Here is a 12,760-nt window from a genome sequence, read left to right as displayed (position 1 = left end):
GTTGCGGAGCACAGGCTCCGGACGCGCAGGCTCAGCGGCCATGGCTCACGGGCCTAGCCGCTCCGCGGCATGTGGGATCTTCCCGGACCGGGGCACGAACCCGTATCCCCTGCATCGGCAGGCGGACTCTCAACCACTGGGCCACCAGGGAAGCCCTCTAGAGGCTTTTATTCAAGGTCTGGAACCTTTTTATTTGCCCCATTGTTTTGTGCTTTTAAAATGTAGCATTAACAAATCCTTTTCGATAAAACTTAAGTAAAGTACAGAGAATGGATTAGCAGGGACTGGGATGGCCAGTTCTCTTTTTGCTACAATTTTTTCAAACCCACCCCCCCGCCCTTTTTGTTTTGTAATTTAAGAAAATTGTTAAAAACCCTGGCGGTCCAGTGGCTAAGACTCCGCGCTCCCAATGGAGGGGGCTGGGTTTGACCCCTGGTCAGGGAACCAGATCCCACATGCCGCAACTAAGAGTTCGCATGCCGCAACTAAGACCCGTAGCAGTCTAAATTAAAAAAAAAAAAAAAATCTATTTTCTTAGCAAATTTTAAAGTATATAATACAGCATTGTTGACTTTAGTTACCTGGATGTTCATTAACTCCCCAGAACTTAATTCATCTTGCATAACTGAAAGTTTGTACTCTGACCAACATGTCCCTTTTCATTAACCACCAAACCCTGGCGACCACCATTCTACTCCTTGAGTCTATGATTTGGACTGTTTTAGATACCACGTATAAGTGAGATCATGCAGCGTTTGTCTTTCTGTGTCTGGCTTATTTCACCTAGTATAATACTCTCCAGATTCATCCATGTTGTTGCCAAAGGCAGGAATTCCTTCTTTTTTTATGACTGAATAATATTCTATTGTATATATATGCCTCATTTCTTTTTTTCCCCTTGTTTTTTATTTATTTATTTATTTGCCACATTTACTTTATCCTTTCATCCATGGACAGACGTTTAGGTTGTTTCCATGCCTTAGCTGTTGTGAATAATGCTGCAGTGAACACGGGAGTGCAGATCTCACTTTGAGCTCCAGATTTCATTTCCTTTGGATATATACTGAGAAGTAGGATTGTTGGATCATATGGTGGTTCTACTTACAATTTTTTGAGGAACCTTCATACTGTTTTTCATAGTTGATGCACTAATTTACATTTCCACCAACAGTGTGCAAGGGTTCCCTTTTTTCCAAATCCTCACCAATGCTTATCTTTTGCTTTTTTTTTATTTTTGAAAAGGTAAAGGTTGTTCGTTTTTTAAAATTAATTTATTTTTGGCTGCGTTGGGTCTTCATTGCTGCACACGGGATTTCTCTAGTTGCGGCAAGCGGTGGCTTCTCGTTGTGGAACACGGGCTCTATAGGTGCGTGGGCTTCAGTAGTGTGGCACTCGGGCTCAGTAGTTGTGGCTCACAGTCTCAGTAGTTGTGGCGCATGGGCTTGGTTTCTCCATGGCATGTGGGATCTTTCCGGACCAGGGCTCGAACCCGTGTCCCCTGCCTTGGCAGGTGGATTCTTAACCACTGCACCACCAGGGAAGCCCCTTCTTGTGGGTTTGTTTTTTTAAAAAAATTAATTAGTTTATTCATTTATTTAATTTTTGGCTGCATTGGGTCTTCGCTTGCACATGGATTTTCTCTCGTTGCTGAGAGTGGGGGCTACTCTTTGTTGTGGTGCGTGGGCTTCTCATTGCGGTGGCTTCTCTTGTTGCAGAGCATGGGCTCTGGGCATGCGGGCTTCAGTAGTTGTGGCATGCCGGCTCTAGAGCGCAGGCTCAGTAGTTGTGGCGCACAGGCTTAGTTGCTCCGTGGCATGTGGGATCTTCCTGGACCAGGGCTCGAACCTGTGTCCCCTGCATTGACAGGAGGATTCTTAACCACTGCACCACCAGGGAAGCCCCTCCTTGTGGTTTTGATTTGCAGTTCCCTGATGATGAGTGATGTTGAGCACCTGAGCATGTAGCTGTTGGTCATTTGTATGTCTTTTTTGGAGAAATGTCTATTCAGGTACTTTGCCCACTTTTAAGTTGGGTTATATGTTTTTTTTGCTATTGAGTTGTGTGAGTTCCATATATATTTTGGATCTTAAGCCCTATCAGATATCTTGCTTGCATGTATTTTCTTCCATCTCTTAGGTGCCAGAAAAATAACTCCGTTGATTGTTATTTTGCTGTCAGCACATTTTCTTATACCTCTACACGCTTAATAGTGTTTCTGTATTTTAAAATCTACTTACATATCATACTGTTGATATTCTACACTTACCAGTTTTACTCAGTCTTATAACTTGTGTTCTGTCTCCTCTGTGACAATGATGTGTTCATTCCTTTCAATCACTGTGACCTTGCCTGTTCCCTGATGATGGGTATTGAGGTTGTTCCCTGTTTTGGCTTGTACACAGACATGCAGGAACATCCTTGTGTGTCTTTTGTGCATTAGCAAGAGTTTTTATAGGGCACGTACCTAGAATTAGGTTTCCTGACCCAGGGGTTTGCAGAGTTTCAGCTCTACCAGGTGGTGCCTGATCGATTTCCAGAGTGACTACCAGACTACCTACGGGACTCTGAGAGTCCATGTTTCTCATGTCTTCAGCGGACCACCAGGGAATTCCCTTTTAAATTTTTGATGGTTTGTTTCTTTTTGTTTTGTATTTTTTAATATATGCTGTGTATCTTTTATTACATATGTTTGAAAATTTTTTTTTCACCCTGCAGTTTGCTGTTAATTTTTAAAAAATATTTATTTATTTATTTGGCTGCGCCGGGTCTTAGTTGTGGCACTCGGGATCTTCGTTGCCACCTGCGGGACCTTTAGTTGCGGCATTCAAAGTCTTAGTTGTGGCATGTGGGATCTAGTTCCCTGACCAGGGATTGAACCCAGGCCCCCTACATTGGGAGCGTGGAGTCTCAGCCACTGGACCACCAGGGAAGTCCCAGTTTGCTTTTAGTTTTGTGGTGTCTTGTACAGAAGTTTTTTTTGATGGAGTAAAATTAAGCAACTTTTCCTTTATGGATGGTGTGTTTTCTGTATTATTTCCTTATAATAGCTATAAACATTTTAAAGAAACATTTAGGCCTTCAGCCTGTCTGAAATGTATTTTTGTGTGCCATGGAAGGCAGGATCTAATTTTACTTCCCTGTGGAAAATCAGTTGTGCCAGCTCCATTTATTGAATGGTGCATTGCTCTTAACATTGCAAATGTGTCATTAGTATATGCGTGGATCTGTCCCATTATACTCTTTCCTGTGCTCTTACAATCAGCCCTCTATATCTGTGGGTTCTGCATCTGCGGATTCAACCAACTGAGGATTGAAAGTGTTGGAGGAAAAAAAATTACAGAAAGTTCCAGAAAGTAAAACTTGGATTTGCTACACCTAGCAACTCTTTTTTTATAAATTTTTATTTATTTATTTATTTTTGGCTGCGTTGGGTCTTCATTGTTGCGTGCGGGCCTTCTCTAGTTGGGGCGAGTGGGAGCTACTCTTCATTGTGGTGCGCAGACTTCTCATTGCGGTGGCTTCTCTCTGTTGCGGAGCATAGGCTCTAGGCACGCGAGCTTCAGTAGTTGTGGCACGTGGGCTCTAGAGCGCAGTCTCAGTAGTTGTGGCACATAGGCTTAGTTGCTCTGTGGCGTGTGGGATCTTCCCAGACCAGGGCTCGAACCCGTGTCCCCTACATCAGCAGGTGGATTCCTAACCACTGTGCCACCAGGGAAGACCCACCTGGCAACTCTTTACATAGTATTTCCATTGTATCTACAACTATTTACAAAGCATCTACATTGTGTTAAGTATTATAAGTAATCTGGAGATGATTAAAGTATACGGGAGGATGTGTATGTGTGTGGGTTATATGCAAATACTATGCCATTTTATATAAGGGAGTTGAGTATTTTCAGATTTTGGTATCCTATTGGGGTCCTGGAATCAATTCTGCATGGACACCTAGGGACAGCTGTATCTCACTTTTATTACCACAGCTTTATAATAAGACTCGATATCTGGTAGGGCATGGCTCTGCCTTAGTTCTTCTTTGGCATTGCCTTGGTTAATCTTAGATCATTACTCTTGTGATATTTAGAGTCATTTTGGTCAGATTATCATGATATGTCCCGTTGCAGTTTTGCTTGTACAGAATTAATAGATTCATTTGGGGAGAACGGACATTTTTGTGATATTGAGCCCTCCTGTTTATGAACGTTGTCTGTTTCTCCATAGGTTTTGTTTTTTTATGTGTGTGACCTTCAATGAAGTTTTATCATCTTGTCCATAAAGTTACATTTTGTTTTGTTAGATTTCGTAGGTGCTGTATAGTTTTTGTAGCTGTTAGGAATGCTGTGTTTTTGGTTGCTGATTGTTAGTATATGGGAGTGATATTAATTAGTCTGTTGACCTTGTATATGGCAATCCTGTTGAACTCTTATCATCCCAACACTGGGTTGATACTCTCAGATTTTCTATGTAGGTTGTCTTTTTTCTTCTTCTTCTTCTTTTTTATTTTGGTTGCGTGGTGGCATGTGGAATCTTAGTTCCCCAACCTGGGATCAAACCCATGTCCCTTGCAGTGGAAGCACGGAGTCCTAACCACTGAACTGTAGCTTGTATTTCTTTTTCTGTGACTTAATGCATTGGCTAGGGTCTTTGGTACACTGTTACATAGCAGCTGGGTGAGGGAGCAAGCATCTGCCTCTTGTCGCTGACTAATGCTAATGCTTCTGTTGTGTTCCCTTAGCGTTGTTATGAAACAGACTTGAGTGCTAGGAGTGCCAGGGTCTTGGCCTGCACTCTAAGAATCACTACTCTTATGTGTGGTATGCAGAGTTGTGTTCCCTTTTTTGTTCTTAATAGTATTCCCTTTTCCATCTTTTCCCCTTCCCCACATTGGACTTGCCAGACGTTTGTGTATTTTTTTTAAATTAATTAATTAATGGCTGTGTTGGGTCTTTGTTTCTGTGCGAGGGCCTTCCCTAGTTGCGGCAAGCGGGGGCCACTCCTCATCGCGGTGCGCGGGCCTCTCACTATCGCGGCCTCTCCTGTTGCGGAGCACAGGCTCGAGACTTGCAGGCTCAGTAATCGCGCTCACGGGCCCAGTTGCTTCGTGGCATGTGGGATCCTCCCAGACCGGGGCGCGAACCCGCGTCCCCTGCATTGGCAGGCAGACTCCCACCCACTGCGCCACCAGGGAAGCCCTGTTTGTGTGTTTTATTAGCATTTTCAAAGAAGCAAGGTTGAGATTATTTTGTTTCTTTAAATTGTGTTTTATTTTTTTTCATCTTCTTTCCTTGAATTGCTTTCTTATTCTGTGCCTGGTTTCTTGTTGAATGCTTAGATTATTATTTCAATCTCTTTGTTAAAATAAGTGCATTAAGGTTTCCCTTAAGTAGTCTTTGTTTCCATTTCCACCTTAATTTCCATTTCTATGTTTTTCTTGAAGGGGGGTCTTTTTTAAAATCAGATATTTCTAGTGGAACAACAATATGAAAGTTTGTCAAATGATATCAGCCTTTGGAATTTTTTGTGTTATATATATACACTTTTTAAGATTTATTTTTTGTTATTTATTTTATTTTATTTTTGGCTGTGTTTGGTCTTAGCTGTGGCACGTGGGATCCTTTGTTGTGGTGTGCGGGCTCTTTGTTGCAGCGTGTGGGCTTCTCTCTAGTTGTGGTGTGTGGGTTTTGTCTTCTAGTTGTGGTGCGCAGGCTCCAGGGCGTGTGGACTCAGAAGTTGTGGCGCGTGGGCTTAGTTGCCCCATGGCATGTGGGATCTTAGTTCTCCGAGCAGTGATCAAACTGACATCCCCGGCATTGGAAGGCAGATTCTTTACCACTGGACCACCAGGGAAGTCCCTGGAATATTTTGAAACTTTCTTTTTTGCCTGGTATGTGTTGTTTCTTACAATATTCAGCGTACATTTTGAAAAAGTGTATTCTCTGTGCTTTAAGTATTCTCTATTTGATCCACTCATTTCTGAGGGAAGTGTGTTAAAAATCTCTCATTCCAGGGGAGGGTTTGCACGTTTTTCTTTGGCACTGCACTTAGCTTTGGCTTTCTACACTTCGAGGATTTGTTTGTAGATACACATGTTTGTAATTACAGCTTTTGGTGGATTTTTCCTTTTATTAATACCCGGTGTCTGCTTTTGTTCCTAATAATGATTTTTGCTTTCAGTCTTGTTTTGATTGGTATAAACATCACTAGGGCACATGCAGCAAAGCATGTTCAGCTCACAAACACCGTGCTAAGGGGAAGAAGGCAGCACGGAGTGCAGAAGGCATAGCCCCTCTGACAGAGTCTGCAGGGCGCTGATCTGTGCTTCCAGGAGCCAGGCAGAGGCTCTCCTGGGAGGCCGGCAAGGAGGCAGAGCCTGCAGCGGCGGCAGGGCTGCCAGGGCCTGGTTCTGTGGGCCGGGCCCCTCGAGCTGTGTGTTCGGGTTGTCGACTCTGCTGTATAAATGTCATACTCCAAAAAACAGCTTTAAAGATACGGAAAAGGTAAATATAGCTATTATAGCTTTATTTTAATTAGTGTTTCTTTGGTCTGTCTTATGTTTAGCCTTTCTGTGTTATTTTAGGTTATATAGGTACATTTTGTGTATCTAATTGGAGAGTCTTGCGGTCCCAGTAGGTGAGTTTAATCCTTTTACTTCTAACTGTTACACATCCATTGGTCTTGTTTCTACTAGTTTTGTATTTTTTGCCTCCTCATCTTTGACTTTGCTTTATGCCTTCTATTGATTTTTTTTTCTTTTCACTCCTTTTTCTTCCTCAGCCCTTAATGTATTATCGTTATTTTTTCATATAAAATGAATAACTGTCTCCATCCTCCTCCTGAATGAGACTACTTGGTGCCTGGGAGGAGGTGGGGGCAGATGACCTGAAATGTTGTACATGTCTGCAGGGAGCAGAGTCTGCCCGGGAGGCCGAGCACTGAGGCTGGCTGCAGGAGGGGCCAGGCTGGACCTCCACATGTTGCTCTCTCTTCCCTCAGCACCTGAGTGACTGGCTCCTGCCTCCATCCCCGGGAAGCCCAGGCTACTAGGCGATGGCAGCTTTGCATCTGTCTGCTCTGCCCCAGGTGAGCATCTGTCTTCCGTGGGAGGCGTGAGGTCTTCTCCCAGGGCTTCCCTGTCTGCTTGGCCTCAACAAACACTGTCAGGCGTCTCTGCTGTGGGGCGCTGAGCCGAGGAAGGGTGACCCTGGGAATCCCCCAACCTCCCTGAGTGAGCTGGCTCAGCAGCCAAAGGGTCAGGTCACCCCCTAGGGCCACGCTGAGGGATCAGACCTGTGATCACCCCTGTGCTGCTTCTCTAGCCCGGGCCCAGCCAGAGCCACGCTTGGGCCTGCAGCAGCTCTTGTTGTTCCAGGCTGAAGTGACCTTCGAGGACGTGGCCGTGCTCCTCTCCAGGGAGGAGTGGGGCCGTTTGGGCCCTGTTCAGAAGGGCCTCTACAGGGATGTGATGCTGGAAACCTACAGGAACCTGGTCTCGCTGGGTGAGGCCCCTTCCTGGGATGCAACTCAGGGAACAGTCCTGGGGACTCAGGGCTCAGCAGGGGCTGGGCTGGGGGCCTCATCCCCTGGGCCCAGAGACGGTGTCACTGACCCTGGTCCCAGGCAGGCCTGGTCTGCACAGAGGAGGGCCCTGGGTGGGGCTGGGTTCGTCAGCACTGGATAAGACTGCCTCCCTGCCCCAGGCCCAATGTAGGTGCACCTCCTGGTGGAGAGAGTCCCCTGTGCTCAGATCTTCATCTTCATGACCACATCCATCCCTCCAGGGAGTATCCAGACTTCCCATCACCCCCTGTACCTGTGTGTCCTCTCCCCCGCCAGTCCCGGGTGAGCCCACACTGTGTCCTTGGCATCAACCCCAGGCCCCGTCTCCTTCCCAGGAGCTGGACCTGCAGGCCCCAAGCCGGAGGTGATTACACAGTTGGAGCGAGGGGATGAGCCGTGGGTCCTGGACGTGCAGGGGAGAGAACGACCGACCATCGATGGCTCAGGTGCGTAGGGGGAATGACTCCCCGACTCACTTACTGAACAAGCATATGTGGGGGTCCACGATTTGTGCTGTCAGCCGACTCATGAGTTTGGAGGAAGATGCATTATGGCCAGTGCAGTAGCCCTGGGAGTGGCCTCTGCTGAAACCCGGGTCACCTTTGCCAGCCTGGGTGCCACAGGTGACTCTTTCTTTCTTTTTATTGAAGTATAGTTGATTTACAATATTCTGTTAATTTCAGGTGTACAGTGTAGCGATTCAGTATTTTTACAGATTATACTTCATTTAAAGTTGCTACAAAGTAATGGTTATGTTTCCCTGTGCAGCACAGTATATCCTTGTTGCTTATTTACAGTGTGATTCTTGAGCTGAATCTTCTAGGAGGATAAGAGGGGGCAGTGTTGGTGGAGGAGAAGAGGGGAAGGCACTCGGGTGTGCTGTGAAGGAAGGCCAGGCCCCCAGGACTCCATGGAGCCCTGCTGTCCAGGGCTCATGCCCTCCGAGGGGCGTCAGACTGTCAGGCAGGGCCATAGTGATGGAGAACATCGCTTCGTTTGCCCTCTTCTAAGTTAACCTACTAGATGATTACAGGCCATTATAGGAAAGGGAGGGAGTACACATCACCCCAGATCTCAGCACCCAGATACAAATGTGTTCCGGTGTGTACCTGCTGTCCCTTTTCCAGTGAAGTCTGGTATGTACCCGCACACAGACATCGCTTCCTAACAGGAATGCAGTGATCTGTGTGCATTGCAGGGTCGCTGGATTTTTCACTGAATGCATTTCCATTTCTGTGCACACGAGCTGCGGTCACTGCTCTCAGTGTAAGTGCTGTGGGGAGTGGTGTCCTCTGGGTTCATTGCCACAGATAACGCTGATGAGTGACTTTTTGCAGGTGTCTTGCTGATGTCCTAGGAAGGAACTATTGGCTCAAAGGACTTGAATTTCACTTTTGTAAATTTGTTTATTCAAATATAAATACTTATAGAAATGGGACAGATCCTATTTACAGCTCCGTTGATTTTTACGAAAATCCATCATCCAGATTAAAATAGAGGACATATCTAGTTCCCTGGGAGCCCACAGGGCCTCCTCTGTCATTTCTCACTGCTCCCCACTGGCCCTTCTATCTGACTCCTGCGGGGCGCCTGCATGTGGTGAGCCTGCCATGTTGTATGGAGTTTGTTCGGTCTGTTTGCTGTTCTGTCATGAACACACCACAGGTTTTTTCCATTGTACTTCTGCAGGGCATTTGGTTGTCCCCATTTCTGGGCTGTGTGTGTGTGTGTGTGTTTGTGTGTGTGTGTGTGTCTTGGCTCACAGAGAATGCATTTCTGGTGAGTGTATTCCTGCAAGTGGAGTCACTGTGTGCCTCGTCAGGGAAGAAAGGGTGGGGACATGGGCCTCAGACTTGAGGGCATCCCGTGTTGCATCTTGAGTTTAAGGTGCTGGTGGCTCCCGGCTGACCTCTCAGGCCCCTGGGAGGAGCCCTGGGAATGGGCGTGGCCTGCTAGGGAGGGCTGAGGGACCCAGCCTCTGTGTGCTCTACCCTCTCCTCCTCAGTTGGCATGAGCTCTGCTCTCTGCCCTTCTGGGGAGGCAGCTGGTTTTCCCACAATGGATTTTGGAGTGGATTAGCTGTTGTTAGGCAGCCTTACACTCGCTCAGCGTTAATTTCTTTGTCAGATATCCTTCATGACTTTTGGGACCCCTCCTTGCTCTGGTTTCCATGATGCTATGAAGCTTCCATCTTCTGTCCTTTTGTGATGAGGACAGGTATCCTGCAGTCCCAACCAAGCAGGCTCTGTGGGCAGAAGGCAGGCAGGAATGGTGTGGGTGTTAAGAGTTGAGCGAATGTTTGTGCTGCCGTGAGATTGCAGCCCTGGGCGAGGCTTTTAAGCCTCTGAGCTCCAGGCTCTCATGTCTGCAAGACTTTGGAGATGGTGTTGTTGTGACTTTGGAGATGGTGGAGATGGTACTCCACAGGTGGTCAGCAGCATCTTTATACCTTCCTTCCAGAGTCAGAACAGGTGACCCTGAGGTGTTCCATTTGTTGTTTCAGCTCATGGGACCAGGACTGAGAACCAGGAGTTGACTTCAGGCGAGATGCTCTATGGGGAAGAACTGGACCGACTCAGGGGGAGTGTTCTCCAGGGACCTGAGCCAGGAGAAGCCTGTGAGCATGTCAGGGAGCCAGAGGGGAGCATGGACGGGCCTGTGGAGCAGAGAGGCCCCAGGCCAGTCACCCTGGCCAACAAGGAGAGTGGCCTGGAGTCTGGGGGAAACCTCAGGTTGGGGTCAAGCCCTCTCCCTGATCAGAGACCTCACAAATGTGATATATGTGAGCAAAGTTTTGAACAGAGATCATATCTTAATAACCATAAGCGTGTACACAGGTCCAAAAAAACAAATATAGTTCGTGATTTAGGGGAAGTTTTCACTGCAAATTTAGTTGTTAAAGAAGATCACAAAATTCCTATTGGGAAAAAATTGCATTATTGTGGTTGCTGTGGGAAAGCCTTCAGGTACAGTGCTAACCTTGCCAAGCACCAGCGGCTGCACAGCGAAGAGAAGCCCTACAAGTGCGATGAGTGTGGGAAGGCCTTCCACCAGAGCTGCGAACTCATCAATCACCGCAGGATGCACTCCGGGGAGATCCCCTACCGCTGTGATGAGTGCGGGAAGACGTTCAATCAGAGGCCCAACCTCATGAAGCATCAGAGGATCCACACTGGGGAGAAGCCCTACAAGTGTGGCGAGTGTGGGAAGCACTTCAGTGCCTACTCGTCCCTCATTTATCACCAGAGGATCCACACTGGAGAGAAGCCCTACAAGTGCAACGACTGTGGGAAGGCCTTCAGTGACGGCTCAATCCTCATCCGACATCGTCGGACTCACACTGGAGAGAAGCCATATGAGTGCAAAGAATGTGGCAAAGGCTTTACCCAGAGTTCTAACCTTATTCAACATCAAAGAATTCACACTGGAGAAAAGCCCTATAAATGTAATGAATGTGAGAAAGCCTTCATCCAAAAAACCAAGCTTGTTGAACATCAGAGAAGCCACACCGGAGAAAAGCCCTATGAATGTAATGACTGTGGCAAAGTCTTCAGCCAGAGCACCCACCTCATCCAGCATCAGAGGATCCATACGGGAGAGAAACCCTACAAGTGCGGTGAGTGTGGGAAGGCCTTCCACAACAGTTCCAGACTCATCCACCATCAGAGGTCACACCACGGAGAGAAGCCGTACAAATGCACTGATTGCAAGAAAGCCTTCAGCCAGGGCACATACCTTCTGCAGCACCGGAGGATCCACACCGGGGAGAAGCCGTACACGTGCGGCGAGTGTGGCAAGGCCTTCCGGCACAGCTCCAACATGTCCCAGCATCAGAGGATTCACCTCCGGGAAGACTTTTCCCCGTGACTGGGGGAGGCCCCTGAGGTCTGCTGTGCACTTCCTGCATGTGACCCACCCAGCCCTTTACTTGCTGTCCACATAGTGTTGTCACAGGTGAAAGGGCATTTCTATCTAATTAAAAAAAGTCTTAAAACAGAAGCAGTGCATGTTCATTTTAGAGAAATCGAGTGAGAAACGTAAGCAAACAGGAGAAACTCCTGTAGCCTCCCCTTAGACAAAGAGAACTCACCACCACTGTGCCCGGTGTAGGTGTCGTCCAGACACACCGACAGCATCCTCAAGAGAAGTACTGTGGTGCTTTCTGTGCAGCTCGTTTCCTCAATCCTGGAAAACTCACACTGGAGAGAATTCTATGTGTTTACATTGTTTTACACATTGTAAATTTTTAAAAATTAGCGTATTGTTCATACTTTTCTGTATCACTTAATAGAATTAATAATTGCCTTTTTTATTGTGGTAAAATATATACAACATTACATGTAACGTTTAAACCATTTTTGACTGTACAATTCAGTGGCATTAGATACATTCACAATATTGTATAACCATCAGCAAATCTGTTTCCAAACTGTTTTATCCAAAACAGAAACTCTGCACCCATTAAACAGTAACTCTCCACTCTCCCCCTTCCCATTTTTCTGTCTCAGAGAATTTGCCTATTCTAAGTACGTCATATAAGTGAGGTCATAAAACATTTGCCCTTTATGTCCTGGCTTATTTCATTTAGCATAATGTCCTCAAGGTTCATCCGTGTTGTAGCAGGTGTCAGGACGACATTCTTTCTTTACAGCTGAATAATAACTGCACTGTTTGTAGATACCATGTTTTGTTTACCCATGATTTGTTGATAGATTACTTGGGTGTTTCTGCCTGTTGATTATTGTGCATAATGCTGCTATGAACATTGGTATACCGATCTGTACTTGTACTTTCCCTATTTTCAGTACTTTGGGGTATAATCCTAGGAGTAAAGCTGCTGGATCATATGGTAATTCTATGTTTAAGTTTCTGAAGAATGGCCACACTTTTCCACAATGGCAGTACTATGTTATATCCCCACTAGCGATTCACGAAGGTTCCAGTTTCTCTACATCTTTGTCAATACTTGTTATTTTTCCATTATTTTGTTCATAGTCATCCTAATGGGTGTGAAGTGGTAACTCACTGTGGTTTTGTTTTGCATTTCCATGATGACTAATGATATTGAGCATCTTTTCATGTGCTTATTGACCATTTATATCTGTGTCTTCTTTGGAGAAATGTCTATTCAAGTCCCTTGCCCATTTTTTTTTTTGTTTTGTTTTGTTTTGTTTTGTTTTGCTATACGCGGGCCTCTCACTGTTGG

The 12,760-nt window shown here is 46.2% G+C and overlaps 1 protein-coding gene across 9 annotated transcripts in view; it reads left to right on the top strand.

Annotated features, from left to right (window-relative positions):
* The window catches only part of ZNF34 (zinc finger protein 34), a 13,659-nt gene extending 1,197 nt beyond the window's left edge, over window positions 1-12,462 (top strand). Inside the window, exons 2-7 of one of the 9 annotated variants that reach the window (XM_055091084.1) lie at window positions 15-176; window positions 6,172-6,494; window positions 6,991-7,077; window positions 7,367-7,493; window positions 7,890-8,000; window positions 10,058-12,462. In XM_055091084.1, the coding sequence (XP_054947059.1) occupies window positions 7,045-7,077; window positions 7,367-7,493; window positions 7,890-8,000; window positions 10,058-11,421 (1,635 nt within the window). In that variant the 5' untranslated portion in view covers window positions 15-176; window positions 6,172-6,494; window positions 6,991-7,044 and the 3' untranslated portion in view covers window positions 11,422-12,462. Of the gene's footprint in view, window positions 1-14; window positions 177-3,088; window positions 6,495-6,574; window positions 6,628-6,990; window positions 7,078-7,366; window positions 7,494-7,889; window positions 8,001-10,057 lie in introns of those variants that run through there. The other 8 variants (XM_007104712.4, XM_055091085.1, XM_055091083.1 and 5 more) reach the window with 8 other exon arrangements.
* Window positions 12,463-12,760: the final 298 nt, after the last annotated feature.

The sequence above is a fragment of the Physeter macrocephalus genome, chromosome 15, assembly GCF_002837175.3.
Source record: "Physeter macrocephalus isolate SW-GA chromosome 15, ASM283717v5, whole genome shotgun sequence".
Classification (NCBI taxonomy): Eukaryota; Metazoa; Chordata; class Mammalia; order Artiodactyla; family Physeteridae; genus Physeter; species Physeter macrocephalus.
The sequence above is the reverse complement of the archived record's forward strand: the minus strand, read 5'-3'. Positions and strand labels throughout refer to the sequence as shown.